Below are 21,878 nucleotides of genomic sequence, written 5' to 3'. Positions count from 1 at the left end.
TAGAGGATATGTTATTTAGTCGGATTTGCATTAATGAAAAAATGTCATTGCCAGTAATTATTCCATATCAACACATCATTGCATAGGTTACCTGAGACACCATTTTTAAGTGATATCTTTCTGAAATATCGTTATCCGGACAATGAATAGGATATCATAACAAATTACAATTTTACACAGGGAAAAAGGTTTGGAATAAAGTCTACATAACAGGGGTTCCATGTGTCCCAATGAAGTCAGAGAATGGGTGATGTTCTAGTCAATATATACAGTATCATAATGAGAATGAAATAACAACAATGACAACGGCAACAACACCTACAACAATGAAAACGACAACAACAGCAACAACAATGAAAACGACAACTACACCAACAACAATGAAAACGACAACTACACCAACAACAATGTAAACGGCAACTACACCAACAACAATGAAAACTACAACTACACCAACAACAATGTAAACGACAACAACAGCAACAACAATAACAGCAACAATGACAACGACAGTAACAACAACAACACCATCAACAATGAAAACGACAACAACAGCAACGGCAATAACATTGACAATAACAACAACAATGACAAAATCAACAACAATGGCAACAACATCAACAACAATGGCAACAACAACATCAACAACAATGGAAACAACAATGATAACAATGACAACAACAATAACAACAATGACATCGATCACAACAACAATGACATCGATCACAACAACAATGACAACAACACTAACATCAAAAACAATGATAACGATAGTAACAACAATGACAACGACAATAACAACAATGACAACGACAATAACAATGACGAAGACAATAATAACAACAAAAATGACATAGAAAGGACAATGGCAACAACAATGACAACATCACTAACACCAAAAACAATGATAGCGATAGTAACAACAATGACAAAACCAATAATTACAACAAAAATGACATAGAAAGGACAATGGCAACAACAATGACAACGTCAATAAAACTAACAATAATGGCAACGAAAACAGCAACAATGACAACATCAATGTCAACGGCAACAACAATAACCACAGTAATAACAATGGCGAAGACAATAACCACATGGATAACGACAACAACAACGACAACAACAACAATAACAACAACATCAACATTGGCTACGACAATAACAATAAAGATAACTACAATAACAACAATGACAGCATCAATGACAACGACAATAAAAACAATGACAATGACAAGAACAACATCAACGACAGCAATTCCAAAGACAATAACAACAACAATTACAACAACACCAACAACTATGACCACGACAATAACAATGACAAAGGCAATGATTACAACAAAAATGACAACGACAACATTAACAACGAAAACAGCAACAATGACAACGATAATAACACCAAAAAGTATGACAACGACAACAACAATAACCACAGCAATAACAATGGCAAAGACAATAACCACAAGGATAACGACAACAACAACGACAGCGACAATAACAACCACAACATTGGCTACGACAATTACAATATAGATAACGACAATAATAATAAGGACAGCATAAATGACAACACCAACAACAGCAATGGCAACGACAATTACATTGATGGCAACGACAATTACAACAACAAGGATAACGACAACAACAACAACAATTGCAAAGACAATAACAATAAGGATAATGACAACAACAACGACAGCGACAATAACAACCACAACATTGGCAACGACAATTACAATATAGATAACGACAATAATAATAAGGACAGCATAAATGACAACACCAACAACAGCAATGGCAACGACAATTACAACGATGGCAACGACAATTACAACAAAAAGGATAACGACAAAAACAACAACAATTGCAAAGACAATAACAATAAGGATAATGACAACAACAACAATGACAATAACACCAACATCAATGACAACGACAACAGCATTAACGATAATTACAACAAGGATAACGACAACAACAACAATGACAGCATCAATGACAACGACAACAACGACAATTACAACAACAATGACAACGAAAATAACAACGAAAATAACAACAACGAGGATAACGACAACAACAGCAACGACAAAAACAATGACAACGAGAATAAAAATGACAACGATAACAGCAAGAACGACAATTACAATGACAATGATAACGACAATAACAGGGACCAAGACAATGATTACAACAGAAATGAAAACGACAATAACACGATGACAACATCAATGACAACGACAACGACAGCAACAACAAAAATGACAACATCCATGACAAAAACGGTAACAACATTAACATTTACAACGACAGTAACAACAACAATGAAAATAAGAACAACAACGGTTTTACAGAGAGTGCAAATAAAGTAAATGGAATGATTTAATCAATACGTGAAGGAAACCGGTATCATTCCGAATGAATACTACTATTTATTTACCACATCATGGTGCATATATTCACTTTTGAAATATGTCTACATGATGAAAATGAACAGGTTTGCACGTAGTGACATGATATGTTTACTTAAACAGCTGCATTTCTTACAAACTAATTTACATTCGGGAAATATTTATAACAAATATGCCAATACATTCATAATTTTCAGTTGCATACACCTATAATATAAATGGAAATTTCATGAAGGAGGCGTTATTTTGACCCTTAAATTGAGATGGAGGTAGAAATAGCAAAAAATAGAGATGATATTTCTCCGTAATTACCATGAGCGACATACCAACATAATACTTAGTGGAAATACATATGCCTTACCTAACGATCAGCAGTGTACTTTCGTAATGGAGGATGCAACACGACCCGGGAACTATTTGCCTACATCCAGCCTCAATTACTAAGTCTTTTGATGTGAAATGATTTATGAGCGAAGAAAGCAGGTGATAAATAAATACAAACTAGCATCATAAAATAAACAGACCTCTTCTTACATGAAAGATTACGAGTGATGAGGTAGCCACATCAGACAATAAACTCTAATCATCTCTGATTGCTCTTTGATTTTACACTCTGCTTCAAAATACATATTGAATGAGTGAGGATGGCCTGAAGTGGGTTTGGTAGTTGATGTCTTGTTTACAACTCTCTTTGATGTCGCGAGTCTGTTTGAATGATATATGTTTCTGAATTGGTAACACTTGGCGTGTTGAAAGAGACATGCATGTGTCGTTAGCATATCTGCTGTTATATTTGCATGTGTCCCCAATCAATATAAAATGAAGCTGTATCCAGTCATTTACGCCCTAGCGTCGCCAAATTAAATACCAGATTAAACAGTAGTGGTAAATACTTTCTCATTAACACTCCAGCGTACCAGCGTACTTCAGACGTCCCAGTAAGTCTCTCTTTTGTGTGTACATCCACCTACCGCAGGTTATATGTATGTAATTCATGATTAATAACTGGAGAGGAGACATGCTGGCACAACATAACTGATTTCCACTTCACATAAGAAGACAAAGGAACGAAAACGTCGGGCAAAATAGTCACGGTCGTCAAACCTGTAAAATGGCAAGGAAAGTAACATGCGGTGACCCAAATTTGGTCGATTTTGTTCGTTATCTGTGTTTATGGACGTTTGAAGAAGCAAGTTTCAGTGGTCATGATTTTACTGGTTTTTTATTTGACATTAATAATAAATAGTATAAAGAAAACAAGAAAGAAAACATAAAAGCATTGATTAATTGACAGGTTTTTCGTTTCTGTGACTCCTCCCGTGTCTAAGTATCGCCTCACCGACGAACGACAGTGTTCTGGAGACGTGACATAAAATAATGTCTAATAGGTGGTAGTGTATGAATACGTACAAGTTAACTTTAGAATTTTGAGAGATTTGTAATCTATTAATCTATAGGTCTTGAACTTAAAGAACGGCTGACCCTGTGGACTACAGATGGGTTGCCACTATTGTGGTTACAACAGATCTTCATTTTCTAAAACAGCTAACATGTTGATTACAAATCACGTTTTGATCGTTACCATGTTTGAACTGCTCTCTCCCATTGCTTGATTATACTTTCTTATAATTTTTAATCACATAATTGTTTCATTTTGTCCAGTTAAACAAGGTGTCAACATTGTTTATATATATAATAATGTTTTCTATGGAGTAGATTTCAAATATTGCAAATGTCTGAAAATGAGATACTGTATGTCATGATGATGATATATATAGCATTTGCTAGTTATATCCGAAGATATGAAAACGTTACTCTGCGTCTACAATTGCTTATGTGACCTTATATTATTTTCTATATGTAAATATTTCTCTCATGCTTTTAACAAAGACAGCAATAATACAATAAAATATTGGTGTGGATAACTTCTTAGCTGATGTTCTATTGGTTCAGTAGTGATGCTCTTGCATCGGACATGGAATCTTGGGAATCCAACTGGTGCCCTATATTTTTCCCACAATAATGTTCTGTGTGTGTTTCCATTCGATGCAACAAGAGTTATTAACATAAGCTTGTTTTGCAATCATTAATAATGATTGAATAATGAAGTTTACATCTAAACCCCTTTGTGACCCATTTGTTTCTCCGTAATAACTAATAATGGCCCCCTAAGATCAATATCGAAACGATGGAGTGCTTAATATTATAGAGGTTTGCTTGAGTGTTGTCATAATAAAAGAGGCGACGCTTACCCTTCCGAAACTACTCGTCTTATTCACACCTAACGTTCAGAAATACGAGAATATTACATATTCCCGAATCATGTATGAGGACTTTTCAACTTTGGATGTCGTCTCTTTGTACAGAAAGGACATTTTTATGGAGCTGTGGTAAACAGTTCCTTTCTGTAACTTAGTTGCGCGAAAAGATTTATGTAGAAGATGGAAACATACAAAAACAAAGAGGATACTTTAGTAATTATTCATAGAGACTTATTATGAATTTCACTTGTGAAAATATCCATCTGCTCCTACTGTACAGACAATACTTTTGTTATTATAATGGATGTGTGGGTGACCCTAGTAAATCATCCACCCACATAAAAAAGTGAACAATATCATAATAATAATCCAAGTAGAGTCAAATTTTACAGTCTCTTATGTAATCAGCCATAAAGCACAGACTTATATTCTGTTTTATATCAAATTCAATGATCTTCCAATTCCTTTAAGTAGTTATTTCACAGGTTTCCGGGCGTGGAACTCTTTCGTAATGGTGCCGCGTTTCATGGAAACAGCCATATCTACTTAACCTTGTGACGATTATAAAATTGCTTTGTTCTTCGCAAACGATTGTTGTAGAGTCGTCTGTGTGTCATTATGAGGAGCCTTATGTTTTTTCTGTTACGTAACAATTGAACATGTAAGGAGCACTGAAAAATACGTCTGTGCCACATTTTATATGTCGTTTGGATAAGGACGAATATATCTGTAGTTATGAATTAGTGCAGAAAATGTAGTTATAATCACTTAAGTGACATTTGTAATGCAACACATTCTTGACAGGAGTTTCGCCAATTTTTCTTTCTTCTTCATCACATCTCGTCAGAAATGGGATACTCCATCATCTAAACATTTTCGCAATGAGCACAACATATACACAATGTTTCCAAATTAATATATGCTTTGTTGTTTCATTGCCAAGCCACGAATTATCGTTATTTTATTATTTCCATTGGACAAACTTTGCGTGTGCACGTAGGTCCCATTACTGATGATAATAGTTATAGGTTATTATGTATATTTGTAAAGTACATATCTATATATTATCACATCTATTTGTATAGTACAAACCCCCTTACTAACATAAAAACATCCTTTGATATTGGTAACCTGAGAAATACGAGATGTTGTTTCACAACTTATTTGATTATCATCACAGGCGAATGGCAGTAAGGTATCAAGACCTTTATAATGTACAGCACTGGTGAAGATTTGACTGGATAGGTGGTAAATTTAAACAAACACTGCAATTAACACACGCGCACTAGTATATGTATCGTCCGTTTGAAGATAAATTCGTTAAACGTTCATTATGAGTGGCTGTTTAGTTGTGTTATCTAGATACATGTGTTATGAATATCTTCAACAACTATTTTATCCCCTAATTAGTTGCTGCGTGTTATATTCTATGACAAAGAAGGTTACTGAGGGCGTTATTTTGTTTCTTTCATTTATAGTGGGAACGTGAATATCTCTGTTTAGATCATTAGCAAACAGATTAAACACCTTGATCTACGAAAACGATGAAAATTCTTGCCCATTACAGAAATTACCAAAGCTTTATGATAAGAATTGTTCGCGCTTCCATATAACATAAAGAGGTATCAAACTTCATCATTGTAATAAACGTTTAAAAATATGTCGATGTTTGCTTTTATACCCGTAAGATCTTAAAACACTTTATAGCAAAATTATCACTTTGACACTTCAACAACACATATGCTTAAAAGATCTATCTTAAGACAAAAGATTTTGAGTTGCGATTTTATTCCTAAATGCGTAATTCCTATTACAGAAAACGCTTGTGAATATATACATATATATCGAAATAGAAAATAAACTACCACTGTCTTGAGCGAACACTTATGTATATATATATCTGTGTGGGTGGGGTGTGTGTGTGTGTGTGCGGGGGTGTGGGTGGGGGTGTACATGTGTGGGTTGGGGTGTGAAGGTGTGGGGAGGTGTGTGTGGGGGTGTGTGTGGGTGTGTGTGTGGGTTGGTGTGGGTGTGTGTGTGTGTGTGTGTGATGGTGTGTGATGGTGTGGGGGTGTCTGTGTGTGTGTGTATGTGTGGTATGTGTGGTGTGTGTATGGTGTGTATGTTGTTTTGAAAATAGTGATAGGATTGTGTTTTAAAGGCTAATATTAGTCATCCCAGAAAAAATCAGAACTTACAATTGATAGTTCCATAATAATTTATGATAAATTATAAAGCAATGGTTTAGAAACTGTTACGAGACAAAATTAATATGTAATTGAAAAAAGAGTAAATCATTTTCATACTGTCTGATGTGACAATTTGCTGGTGGCATGAGTCTATGTCTAGCAAATCATTGAAAACTGAATTGGAAGTGACTACATTGTGATATTGTGATAAATTTTATTTCAGCATTATTTGACTGACACATTTTAGTGTTTAACTAATATTGCATTGTTTGATTTATAAATAAATCTCCCTCTATTGATTTATCATCTTCCTTGCATAAAACTTGCCAAGCCGTAATTGCGTACGAAAACATATCAACTGGAACGATCTAATCTAAAAAGTAAAGTGTCCAGATTGTATGATATTGCTGCATCCTTTTGAAATTATTACCAAACATTTTGATACTGACTATGTGACTATGCAGTATTCGTGGTTGATGCTCGTTCGTATACCTATTGGTTGCGTTTTTGTATACCTTTTTCGTATTTGAGAACTTTACATAATTGGGGTTGTCCATGCAACAGAAGAAACTTACTTTTCTGGAAGACCCGGTCCCATGCCTCTTGACCTTTATCAGGTGTCTCGATATATTTTATATAGTTCGACTCTGGATTACGATCGACTTGACATTGGTGTATTTCTTAGTTTGGTAGTTTTTCGTGTAAGACAGGACTGGCAATCGGGAGTGATATCATCAGGAAACAGTTCACTATAGCTTTCCAATACTAACAAATAATCTGGATCCTCAGCATATACTATGGAAATATACGTTTGAGTAATCCGAAATACTACATTATTACAAAATGAAAATATGTTATTCTGTAGCCATTGATGGGTTTTGTTTCATTGATAAGAAAATAGCCGAACCAAAATAGTTCACAAATAAGATACATAACGTTAACTGCAGAACGTTCAAAAATCCTTGTCCTTTTCACTTCAATGTTTTAGTTTTCCCGTAAAATGTTGGAAAACCTTTACACTAAAAGTTAAAATCTATTTATGTTCAAATTATTCAATTTTTTATTTCATTGCTTCAAGGCGTGTCAGGATTGGATGATGGAAGAAAGCCAGAGTTTCAGTTCATGGCGACTGTTCCACGTAGGTCTCCCATCAGTGACCCAGAGATACAAGGCAAGTGATAAAGACAGACAAACACCTTAAACACTCGGCCGTCATGGCCCCATGTTTTTCAAATTTTCTGGATAAAACACATCGCGAACACAGGGAAACCATAATACTTGGTGTAAACACTCATTTGTTGATATCGCTTGGAGCTGTGAACCGATTAAGGTTCTCATTGCTTTAATCGCGTCTTCAAAATGTAGTATTTAGCATGAATTCACCATGACAGAAGACATGATATCATAAAGAATTTATACTAAATTTTATGCAAATATGATACAAAGGATTTTTTTACTGATATTTGTAAAACCTTATGATAAACAACAAAAGTGAGTGTAGGTTTTTATGTGATTTATAAAATATGTCATGATGAAATTTTAGCTCCATTGGCTTTTCCAGAAGCGAGTATACAGTGTTTTAAATGATATGGGCAAAAAAAACAACACATTATGCGTCTTACTGCATGGATACATGAGGCGACTAATGTGAGATAACTACATAATTGTAGTTTTTTTCTATTTCTCCAGTTTATACTTAAGATCCATTTGATTGTTTTATGCTTTTGTGGAGCTTGCAATAGACAAGTCGTCTTCAAATGAACTGAATGACCATAAACAACGAACTAAACCTGACATGTTGAAACTACATATGTTGTGAACGATATTGTTACAGTCACTGAATAACTCTGTATTCAATTTAAAGAGCATTACCCAGAACATTATGACCAGCTATAAAGGGAAAGTATCTGAAAACTTCATCCTTTTTATTTTTCAATAATTGCTAGGTTTCGAGTGTTGACGTAGAAAATTGGTCGAAAATGAATATGTTACTTTCAAAATATATCATTTGAAACCAGATTTTTTTCGGAGAGGAAATACGCAATGTTCAAATAATATGAGTCATTACTAATAGCTGGATGTAAATGTAAAACCGATATATATTATGTATATTCCCATGGTTAGCTGAACACAATCCCAATTATTGCCAGAAAAGTTTTAATATACGACCTTTCAATACTAGATTAATAATTTATAAAACAAAAGAAAATATAATTCATTTCCTTTCTGTCCCTGAAATACATAACTTGCTCTATGTTTGTTTGTTTTTATATGATGTGAAATAAACACTTGTGAAGTTAAGCACAGTGCCTTCTATCCACTTTATACAAGTCATTCTGACACTAAAAATGATTATGAATTTATTGGTATCATAGTATAAACTATTGCGCTTTTCAATGGATTTGTTTATGTTATAATGTATTTTTACTTGTAAATTCTTCGAAAATGGAACAAGTGAAAAGTGAATATGGCGTTCAGTGATGCTAAAGGCCTCCCTCCGACACAGAACATCCCCAAAACAAAACGTCTCCCTCCGACACAGAACACTCCCAACACAAAACGTCTCCCTTCAACACAGAACACTCCCAACACAAAACGTCTCCCTTCAACACAGAACATCCCCAAAACAAAACGTCTCCCTCCAACACAGAACACTCCCAACACAAAACGTCTCCCTCCAACACAGGACACTCCCAACACAAAACGTCTCCCTTCAACACATAACACTCCCAACACAAAACGTCTACCCTCCGACACAGAACACTCCCTACACAAAACGTCTCACTGTGACACAGAACACAAGACATTTTCCTTTAACACAGAACATCCATAACTCAAACGTCTTCCTTCGACAAAGAACATAGCTAACACAATTATTGTTTCCTCTGACAAAGATCACCCCAACAGATCACATCTCCTTCCGACACAGATCATCCCCAACACAAAATATCTCCCTCCGACACAGATCATCCCCAACACAAAACGTCTCGCCCCAACACAGAACTGCCAGCACAAAACCTGTCGTTCCGACACAGAACACTCCCAACACAAGACATATTCATCTAACACAGAACATCCTCAACACAAACGTCCATCTTCAACAAAGAACATCTCCAACACAAAACGTTTCCTCTGAAACATATCACCCCAACACAAATCTCTCTCTCTCTCTCTCTCTCTCTCTCTCTCTCTCTCTCTCTCTCTCTCTCTCTCTGATACAGAACATACCTTACACAAACGTCTTCCTTCGACACGAAAACAATCTCTATCACAAAACGTCTTCCTCTGACATAGATCACCACAAAAGAATACATCCCCTTACGACTCAGAACGTCCCCCATCACAAAACGTCTTCCTCTGACACAGATCACTACAAAAGAATACATCCCCTTACGACTCAGAGCATCCCCCATCACAAAACGGCTTTCACCACAACACAAACATCTTCCTATGACCCATGATATCACCAAAACGTTTTCTTCCAAGACAGAGCATATCCAAGACAAAACGTCCACGCAAATAATAACTGAAGGCTTCTGGCGACATTTTGTGTGGGTGAACCTAGACAGAATGAAACTACCAACAAATATTTTTGTTGTTTTAAATGGTATGAGTTAGACTTAGTGTTTTCGAGATTACCTATGTAGGTAAAAATAGAATCTATTGTTATCAATGGACAGAACATTTTTCAATTTTCATATTAATATAAAACATTCACAAATAACCGTCGCTTATGCGTATATGTCGCTTGAAAAAATAGCTCAAGACAAAACACCAAACATAAGTTGTATTTTCGATGCTCTTTGTCTTGAAAACTGTTTTGTTGTTGTAATATTCTACCCTGTTTAAAGAAACCAAAGCAGTTGGATATCCGCGTTATCAGCCAAATTTGAAACCTGCTTTATTTTCAATTACTTATTTTGACAACTTAAACAAGTTTTCTTAAGGGTGGGTGGCTATGAGAAAAGATGACATAAACTTTGCATTCTTTACCCAAAGTAAGCAAGAATTTTGGATAAAAAGAGTTAAGAATGACTTGGCACAAATAAATTTAAGTTAGATCCAACAACTGTAAAATATCTAGAATGTCCCTTAATGGGTCGGTCGTTCCAAATTATGAAACAATTACATGAACCAGTGTAGTTGTCTGACATATCGTTGGCAACATCTTGGGCGATTGCCTCATGTAAATATCTAGACAATAAGCCAACGCTTTTCAAAGGGTTATGGTTATTAATATTTGGCAAATATAGACAAACATGTGCCGTCGTTAACAAGCGGTAGGATGATGAAATTGCTTTCTTGTTTCATGGTCATGGTAATTACATTATGTGTTCCGGATATCAGACGGATGCAGGTTGCCTGCTTGATAAAACCAGATCACCTACACGCGGTGGCTGTGATTAACACGAATAAGGATCGTATCAAAGTTGTGTTAAATGCTTGGGATGTTGTCGGACAAAAAGTTAATTGAATACACTAACATAACTATTCAACTCCATTTACCGGCTACTTGGTAATGAAGAACTTGGTACAAGGAATTAGCGTGGCCGCTTGCGCCCTGTGGAGGGACGCGTGCTGTTCACGGTTGTGGAAACGCATGGCTGTTTTTCAGTAATGCGCTCAGGCCTGCATCATATCTTCATAGCTAGGGTACTAGTTATATGAAGGATTATATATATATATAAATCGTACGCGCACGAGCCTCCATCTGCACGCACATAACGGTGATTATACTGCTAAATGATACACGTCTCAACAAAAAAGACACCACTCATCTCGATATAATTGGCGTTTGAAAAAAATATATTATTGGATGCAGAAGATTTTGTTGACTGGTACATGCAGCAATTAGAATCCTTTCCGTTTTTGTTTTATTTTAAACAGAAACAAAGGAGTTATGCCGGAATTGAGAGATTTCCAGCATGAACAGTTGGTAAGAGGCACTGCAGAAGGTCATGAAGGAAATCCTCCCCCCGGTAGTGGTAAATATCCAATAAAGATGTTGTACACAACACAGAGCCAGGGAAGGAAACAATTAAAATTGTGTACCGTATATTTTATGGTTTTCGCAGGAACTCGGAAATACGCTCATACAAAAATCTAAACAGCGTAGAAATTGGCAATAGGCACATGTCCTTCTTTTATATCCAACGTGTGGTGTATTACAATATGGAATATTTTCAATAGACATAAAGGCTGATCAAGATAGATTATTCGAGAAATACAAAACAAAAAATACAAATAATGCAAAGCCAAACTTCAGACAGTCGTTTCTCATCATGAAGTTTTATTGAATGGATAGAAACAAAGAAGCTGACCAAATCAATACCGAAAGTTAGCCAACGGTGGTATTTAGACTCACTTGCACTTGTTAAAAAAGTAGATTAATCATGAATCATTTAGATCTAGGTTTGTCCAGTCTTACCAGCAAACAGACATCTAAGATGTACTAATTGGTTATCAAGCGTATTTTATTGGGTTTTGCACATAATGACCCCGTTAACCTGACTATTTAAACAGAAATCTGAACTTAAATTTAAAGACGAAAATGTATCGAAGATGTCTGTTGAAATAACAAAAAATGAAAAGTTCGAAAGCAACAGATTTTTGTAATGAGTTCCTTTATTCCGTTTTTCACGTGTCTCGGCAATATATACCTTAACAAGTACATGAAGAGATTCTCTCACAGCTTTATGATAAGCCTGATGATTTCAGTTTCTATATGATGTACTTTCCATTTCTGGACAGCAACAATACTACATCCCTAACCTCTGGTGTTTAAATATTGCAGCTGATCAAATGATCCTTGGCGTTTTCAGCAACTGACAGACAACCTCAAAACCTAGGGTTTCTACAGATGCATGTTGATGAAGCTTTGCATATTGGTCTCATAACAAATTCTACTTTCCATACCTGGTGTTTCCACTGTTGTTTACCTAGTTTTCACTTGGGAATTAGTGACTGCTTATTTGGGTTAATCAAGATTCATTTGGGTTAGAGTCGATGAAGCAGACGACTCTCGCCCTTCCGGAACCCCTGGTCTTGTTCAAGTTTTACACTGGTTTCATCGAATATTGGCTTGAGTTATGCTTCCGTTAACGTGTCGGTATTTTCTGTTTTGTTTGTTTGACATTATTTCTACTATCACCTCTTCATTTGATCGCGATAGTATCGTTTTAAAGTTAAATTCGTCGTAAGAACAATGCCTTAAAACAAAACAAAAATCACAAGTAAAGAAAGAAAGATGGAAAACACAACCAAGCTTAAAGAAAACCGACGCGTTTCACAATCTGTAAACTAGGGATAAATATGAAGAACGGAACCCAATATATGAAAACCAAATACCTAAGGAAGGGCACATGCCTTCTGATTCATAGATGTTACAAATATGAACAAATGGCAGACTCCACAGCAGCAGCAGCAGCAGCAACAACAACAACAACAACAACAACATTGCTGTCTAATTCGAAAAGAAACTTCCAAAGTCTTCAACATATTACGTCTGTCGAAACGTCATGTTTTAATGTTTGCCGTTAGCTGTCGACAGATACAATGGGATTCCTGTTATTTGAAATGTGCTCGTCAACGTCAGTCTACTTGAAAGTATTTACGGTAAAGTTGTGGAAGCAGGGACGTTGCTACCAAGATGAGGTTTAATGTAAATTGGGGTCGCTGTATTTTTCAGGCTTATTATACAGCTAAGCGGTTGGTAGTAGTTACTAAGCTGATACACTAACGAAGCCTTGTTTCTGTAATATAATATTTCTTCAACCATATACATCTTAATGAAAGCTTAGTAAAGACCAATCATTTCTCTTATTTTGTGTGTTACCGCAAAAACGATTTTTTGCGAAATGATGTGTAAATATTACCGTTAGTTCGTAGTAATATAATGACAATGGATGTTGAACGTGTATTCAACAAATGAATATTTGTATTTTGTGTCTGAGACGCATATGTTCTCTTTGTTTAAGTGAAGCAACCATAATTTCAATTGTCTTTCGATAGCTGTGTGATATAACGCAGCTATGACGGGGACTTGCAAATTATATTGAGTTCTCGTCACGAATTGTCACTGTAATTGACCAAAGAACTAAACAAAATTAAAGGTCTTCGTCATATCTCAGCACTAAGTTTTCACCTCGAAAACATAGACTAATACGTCTTCTGCCGGCACAAACGTCTATACTGACAAACTGGGATAGGACTGGATGCACAGTATGGAAAATTATCAAAAGAGAGAAGTTGGATACATAATTTAGGATGGATAAGTATACTGTAGCACATGTATATGTATAGATATATATAAATAGCTAATGCACACGACAACACAAGTCTTGACAAATGACATATCTACTTGGTAAATACACGTTGTTGTAGTAAATCACTATCCCTAAACATACTTCATATCTATCGACTTCAAAGGACGGAAATAATTTCTAAGATATATATCACTGAGCACATGATAATTCGTACATAGGCAGCTGTTGGTTAAATAAACATATATATAATTATAACTGCAGCCAAGTAAGTAGTGCAATGACCTGATAAGTATTATATACGTTTATGACGAAAAAATAAGTTGGAATAGGTCTAATTTTCAGAATTATGAAAAACGAAACTAAAGTTTCGAAAACATAAAAAAGAAAAAACAAAAATAAATAAAATTCAAAGGTGTTCTCCGGTAAAAATGCCGATCAAAATATAACTAGATCGCTTTATTAAGCTGACAAACCATTTATACAACGCTATGCGCTAGGTTTGTAAAAAAATATAGTATGCCGTTCATGTAGCGCAAATGACAGATATTTTTATTTGATCTCTAAAATATCACCAACTTTCTTCACACTGGATTTATTATGTTCTTTATTAAACATTCCAACCGCCCTCAAAGCATAGCTTTCTTCTTGGCCAACATTTTGACATTTTCCTCATTTCTATTCCTCAAAATATCTGTCGCATAATTATTATTTGTTGATAGTTATGGTAATACTTCTACTGTACCAGTATGTATGTTAGCAATATAAATTGTTAATTTCCTCCCAGCCTTGAGTACATTTAAAAAGAAAGTATATACGTTTATTTATTTTACTCGTCAATTACAGTTGAAGTCATAAAACAATTTTTAATAAATGATAAATTTGGTAACATTAACTGTATTTCGCTTCTAAATCTTAGCTATGTTTTTTATGTTCATTATGTGTGTTTATTCAAGAAGTAGACATAAACAAGTGCTAGAAATGTCAATTATGCTGAATTTAATGAAAATACATCACTTATTTTATTAATAACCTCCATGTCAGTTTAAAGATATAATCACGAGTACGTTTTATCATTATTCATATAATTTTATACATTAAATTTATGTATTCTTAATAGATTCGTTGCATGTTTCCAATTGTTTACAAACATGTTATTTGAAACACGAGACCAAATGTATTCCTCAGTTTGTGCAGTGTGTGTGTGGCACATTGATTGAACATGTAGGATATATCATGGATTGCAGATGAATGTATCATTTATATTTCAAATTAACTGCCAATTGAAAGACACATTCTAAGCATTCATTTAAGGACTATATCAATTCCAATTGAATCCCTCTTTCAATTTTACGAGCTATATTTAAGACACCATTAATCATTATTCTTATTCACCATCTATATGAGATGATTTCGATGATAAGGAAAATCACTTTATTATCTGATAAAATATTTCAACTTCAAATGCAACTAGTTTCAAAGTCTTTGATATCTGTCTACTGCACAACTTTTTCACTGGTCGATAGGCGGAATACCAGTAAGTGCTGTCAAAATACCACATCAACTCGCCCTATACATTTGGATTGGTGTTAGAGATAGCCAAATGGAGTTGATTTTTATCAACCGAATGAAAGGTAAGCTAGCTAATTTAAGTGTTTTGCCTCAAGTACGTACCCATCATCCACTCCCAAACATTTAATTACTTAATGAGTATATATGTTTCTCACTAGTAAACTAACCGACAATTAATCTTTCATCAGCCAAGGAGCAGTGATCCTACCGGCCGTCAACACTTGTACAGCACAAGTAAGGCAGGAACTGATGGAGGTTATATCCAGCTTTTAATGACCAAAGATAAGGTTTATTGGTGAAGCCCCTGAAACCCTAGCAAAGGAGAGAAAAGTCAAATAATTACATACAAGTCGCCTATGGCGCCTTAGAAACTACTCGTAAAGCCTATCAATTTCTCTACTCAAAAAAAGCGGTATGTCCTAGAGGATGCCTTTCCTAACACACACGATTTCTTCTTGGTTTCCCATTTTAGACAGAAAAACATTTAGAGGTAAGTCATTTTAATTTGGAAAGATCAAAATAAATTTTGAAATTAGAATCAATAAATAAAATCATGAATTCAATTATAGATGCATTGATATTTAATGAGATTTTTTTATTACTCTTGTTTGAAAATCAGTTTTGATTGTATTTGTAAATCCCCTGACGTCAACTTTACCTGTCTTCTAGGTATGATCACGTGACTTAGTTAAAATCTTCACCTCGAATGTCTGTGATGAGTAGATATATTCAGAAACTCAAGACCTTCGCGTCTTTCGGGAAACTTGGCCTGTGTTGTTTCTGTTTTTCTGCTAAAATCAAAATATAACAAACAAACGCGGCAACACTGAAGATCCTGAATACTTAGCTGAACGCGTTGAGAAACGTTTTTTTTTTTATAATTATTAATAATAAAAGAAAATCATGTTGAAAAACGAAAATTTGAATAATGTGATTTCATTATTGGTTGAGATGACTCATCAAAATGTTCACTATCGGGCGATGGTAATGAGTAAAGTTGGAAACAATACTGCCAAAATATCTATCCTTTTTATGGTTAACACTGTAGGAATTAATTGTTTCCTCTATTGCCAATTGAACGCATTCATGAATACTCGTTTGAACAACTCAAATTGTTAATCTCTTAAAGCATCACTAACTTTATGTAGAATATCGCCTCCTGTATAGTTTCCTTCAATTTCTTGGATATTTACATCAGCCAGTTACCCTTTTCTTTACTCATTAAACAGTAAGACCTGAATTATTATCTTAGTTCACAAAATGCGAATTTTCCATTTCTGTAAGTAGTTTTCCAGCTTTCCCCCAAACCAAAGTGTCGCAGTTGCTTAAATATCCAAGTAAAATTGCTTTCTTTATCACGATTTCTATTATAGGTGTTCCACAGCTGAAGCAAAACATGCATAACCTGGTTTCCAGAGATATAGCTGGATGAGGAATCTTGGAAGATTTGAGGAATGCCAGCAAGATATCATTTAATTGGGAAATATCCCATGTTCTTGTTAGATGAAAAAATAGGTGTTCGATGCTCCATTGGTTTTATTAATAGTTTTGTTATTATTTAATCTGTTCTCGTGGATTTTGTCCTTGATTTAAGATTCTATTACATCTCGCTGTTTTCTTCTTGTTTTTCTAAATGGAAGATAGGAAAATTACCGTTCTTAAAACTTTTTTGTCCGTATTTTGACCTCGTTTTATCGATTTTGGGTGTGAATTACATTTCCCATTAAAATGTCAGTAATTTTATTGTTATTAGGATAAAATCAAATTCATGACATCCCGAAGAATCAATTCGAATTCACGATAGCCAGAAGAATCAAATCAAATTCATGATGCCCAGAAGATCCAAATCAAGTTCACGATACTAGGAATAATCAAATCAATTTCACGATACCGCGAAGAATCAAATTCACAATACTTCGAAGATACATATCATATTCATGATACTCCTAAGAATCAAATCTAATTCACGATACCCAGACGAATCAAATCAAATACATGCAAATTAACGATACCCCGAATAATCAAATCAAGTTCACGATACATTGAAGGAATCATGTGACAATTCTATTTCCGTAGGAAAAGTTATTAGATTTCACAATCATCATGTACATATTCAAAAATAAACACAAATTCAAGAAACCGAAGGCAAAATAAGAAAATAAATTTTGATGTTTTGATTGAATAAGAAATCTCTCACTCGTTGAATATCTAACATTTAAGTCCACTCAATTTTATATATCAATTTTGTTTCTTACAGACATAACTCCTGTGAGTGAGACATCCGACAGACAGTGTGTGGTTTAAACCCACTTGTATTTTTATGGATGATTCAAAGTTTTCTCAAAACTGACCTTATTTTTACATCCATTGAATAAAGATAAATAGAATCATTGAAAAATGTCAATCTTTATAATGGGATTTTTTTTTTACTGTTTTACTGCATTTGGTATTGTCTAAATCCGGTAAATTATATTTATCACACAGTTACCTAAATATCTCATCACATCATAATCAAGTTGATAATGTTGACAGGTAACTTTCTTTGGATTATCAATTTCACTAAGATAAAAATCCCTGCAAACAGATTCCGGAATTGTCGGTATCAAAGGTATAAGGAAAATTTTGGTTCTTTGCTAAACTAATATTGTAATCCATTAAGACACCAAGGATGTTCGTTATATATATAACGGGGCGGGGGATGGATTTTTTGAAGAGATGTTCCATTTCAAGCAAAACCGTCCTGACCGGAAATGATGAGTTTAAAAAATGACAAATTTTATGATAAACAATATTTCCTATTTTGAATCCGATAGATACGTATATCACAGAACAAACTCCAGAAACAAGAGAGCTAGCAAAACGTCATATATAAGACAGGGTGTCTAATTTGTGAATATTCACTATATTTATAAACTATTTTACATTCAGTTAAATTGTTGAAAAGAGGCAGTATATGCTTATAGTTCATAATATGTTCCATATCGTATAAATGTGTTTTTTTTTTTGTTTTTTTTTTTTTTGTTTTTTTTGTTTTTGTTTTTTTTTTTTTTTTTTTTTCTTTGTCGTTTTTTCATGATATTCTGACAATACATGTATAAACTAGTCAAAAATCACAAGATGTTATTGTCCAGTTTCTTGTTTTCAAGTTGATATACCGGAGATACATTCCAGGGGAGATAAATCGTACACAGTTACAAAGACCAAAGCTATGCTCTGTAATCGTGAACTTTTTTTATTTGTAAAATAATATGCAGCTTTGATATTTCCTTGGTAAAGTTGAACATCGTTTAACCTGACATGTTTTTCTGGTAAATATGATAACAGAAAAAATATCAAAATAAGGTCACCTTTTCTTCAAATCTTCTGGGTAATAAGCACATTTTTCATGTACCATAGGTTCTTTTTTTCTATCGTTAATTCCTTAATGACATTAAGTTCAACGATTGCGAAGCATGTTGAAAGATGCAGAAAGGTCATAGCTGGCGTCTGGCATATGTAAATCTTAAATGAGATCAAATTTGTCAATTTTCTTTCTATCTTATTTCAAGTTTTAACCTTTCTTATTCTTCTTTTAGCAGTAAAGAAAATTTATAGCTATATGAATATCTATATCGTCAAAATTACTGACATTGTGGTAGATTTTGATCAACTTTGAAAACGTAGAGAAAGATTTGTATAAGGTGTTTTTGGTGAAGGTAACCTAGTATATTCTTATGTATTATGTATAACCTTCACCTGAAACTTTGTTATTGAAGAAAATATATAATACAGTAAACATTACTCTTTACCTAATAAATACACTTCTTCATACGTATCTGTCACTTGAAGCTACTTTGACAGCTTCCCCGCACATCCCATCAGCCTTCATCACTCAAAAAACAGGATGAATGATTGATGTTGATTAAGTGTGTCTTGATCCAATTGTGATTGACTTTACTCTTGCTTTATGTACTACTTTCAATTCAATACAATCTAAAGGAAATACAATTTTGTTTTATTTTATTTGAAGAAAGGCATATAATAAACACAGAAAACATTTTTCAGTGAATACATTTTCACAAAATCGAAATTACTAATACCATGTCCCTATTCCTAGAAATATAATGCATTTTGTATAATTCTGTGACATCTATGCCATTGATCTTACTATTAAGTGCAATTTTGCATTAAAAATAACAGCTTCTTAGTATGACTGTTCCGTAGACAGGGAGATATAACCTGGGTGTAAGTGTTCGTCTGGTCAGTGCGAGTATTGCTGCGTGCTTGCAATCCGAACTTAACTTGTGAAACATTTGCATAGCGCCATTATCAATATTATTCAAGGTGGGCTACGAAATTGATGACGTTTTCAACTTACAACATGGTTACGGTTCATAAAAGGATGATGCTACCCCATAGTCAGCATTGTCACGTGACAATCGTCCTTCCCTAACCCGTGTGATATAAAGTTATCCTATCCTTATCAACCTGTAAAGTATATACATAATAATTTTCAATAAATCAACATCAGTAATTGCAACATATAACCGTATTTAGCAGACCTCTTGCCAATTCTCCAAAGAAATTTGTATTCCTTTCATGATACATCTCACAATAAACTTTTACGTTTATGTTTAGGTATGCCCACCTATTACTACCAGGCATTTGGTGGCAATATCTACATTCTGTATCACCAACAATACTCTTTTCACCTTTCTTTTATAGTGCTATAAACGTACTAATGAAATGTAAACGTGACTACTGATATTGCTTGGACTGCACATTTATCTAACACAAAAGTAATTAAACAATAATTATCGTATATACGGGATGGTATTTTTTGTAATGTAAAATTGTTCATGTTAACGCATCCCTTCCATTATTAAGACACGCATAATAAGACTACTTACAATTTTCAATAGTTAAAATTTTACTTTACAATAAGGAATCTAGGCATTCATTTCATCTTACAAAATTGCATGTGCGGTTTCAAATGCACACTGACGATGACCCTTTCACAACTTGAAGAATATTGACAATGACTATAAATTCACAATATTTTAATAGACCTAACAATGCAACTTATGAAGCATGAATTCGTAAACGGCTTTTGTTAAGGTGTATTTTTTCTTAAACGACAATGGTTAATATCTTTTTAATATTATAACCAGCAAACTAAACATCCACCCAATCTAGGGGTAATAGTGTCGTATTATAATATGTATAAGAAGGGTAAGTGGCATAGAGAACAGACCTCTTAAACACGCCATTTTAAAGACATTACCGAAATACTGTATTAAAAAAGCATTGCCAAACGCCTCGATCTGTTCAGCACTACACCAGATTGATAACAAAATGATAAATTACAGGAAGCCTTGTGATACCATCATTCATATCTTACCAAAACGCCGCTGTTCGCAATTCAAGATAAAATTTGTAAAATGAAATTGTTTTAACGGAAATAATCTTGGCATGATAGCATTTGTAAATTATAATTTTATTACCAAACTCACAGAAGGGGTTTTACGACTTCGCAGGCTTGACACTATCTCAGAACAAAATCGAGAGGAACTGCTAAACCTGCGTAAGGTTTTTATAAAGGTGTAAAATTTACCATTGATAAAACGTTTTGATTATTATACATACATAATCATTGCTTGGGCCGTTCGCCGATGGTAGAAGCAGTGTAGTAATTTGCAAGTCAAGGATTTCTGATACAGAAACCAGTTTCCATAAATCATGCTAAATATCTTCTTCGACACCTTGTGGTGTGGCTAGTGGGAAGAAAACATGCCAGTTCACCAACTATTTGATAGGATAGGCTTTCAGACAGTAATATTTAGATGGCGTCTTGCTTGCGAACTGCATTTAGATTTTTGATGATTATATTGCACTCTCAGATACAGCAAACTTGTGGAAGATTTCATATTCTTAAGTAGGTAATAAATCAAATTGAAGAAGAAAAAATATACACCTTTTAAACTTGATAACTTAAATTGTTAACGGTTTATATTATAAATGTGAATATCAGATAGGTTTTCTTAGGTTACCTTTAAGCACTACGTGCCATATGGTTTTCCATCATCTGTCGTACATGGGTAACGAAATACAACAAAATAACATTTTATCTTTTTTTCTGAACAAAAACAGCTACTGATTCACAAATCATTCTTATGTTGAAAATACCTGTTTTTGTAATTG

The 21,878-nt window shown here is 34.2% G+C and overlaps 1 protein-coding gene across 1 annotated transcript; it reads left to right on the top strand.

The window, feature by feature from the left end:
* The first annotated feature begins 1,097 nt into the window (after positions 1 to 1,097).
* LOC132552816 (homeobox protein 2-like) lies at positions 1,098 to 8,043 on the top strand. Its single transcript, XM_060217010.1, has 2 exons — positions 1,098 to 1,659; positions 7,943 to 8,043. Exons 1-2 carry the CDS (start codon positions 1,098 to 1,100, stop codon positions 8,041 to 8,043), a joined length of 663 nt encoding a protein of 220 aa, XP_060072993.1.
* Positions 8,044 to 21,878: the final 13,835 nt, after the last annotated feature.

The sequence above is a fragment of the Ylistrum balloti genome, unplaced genomic scaffold (genome assembly GCF_031769215.1).
Source record: "Ylistrum balloti isolate Yb309-2 unplaced genomic scaffold, AGI_CSIRO_Ybal_v1 Utg370280, whole genome shotgun sequence".
Taxonomy (NCBI): Eukaryota; Metazoa; Mollusca; class Bivalvia; order Pectinida; family Pectinidae; genus Ylistrum; species Ylistrum balloti.
This window is presented reverse-complemented; position numbering and strand designations above follow the sequence as displayed.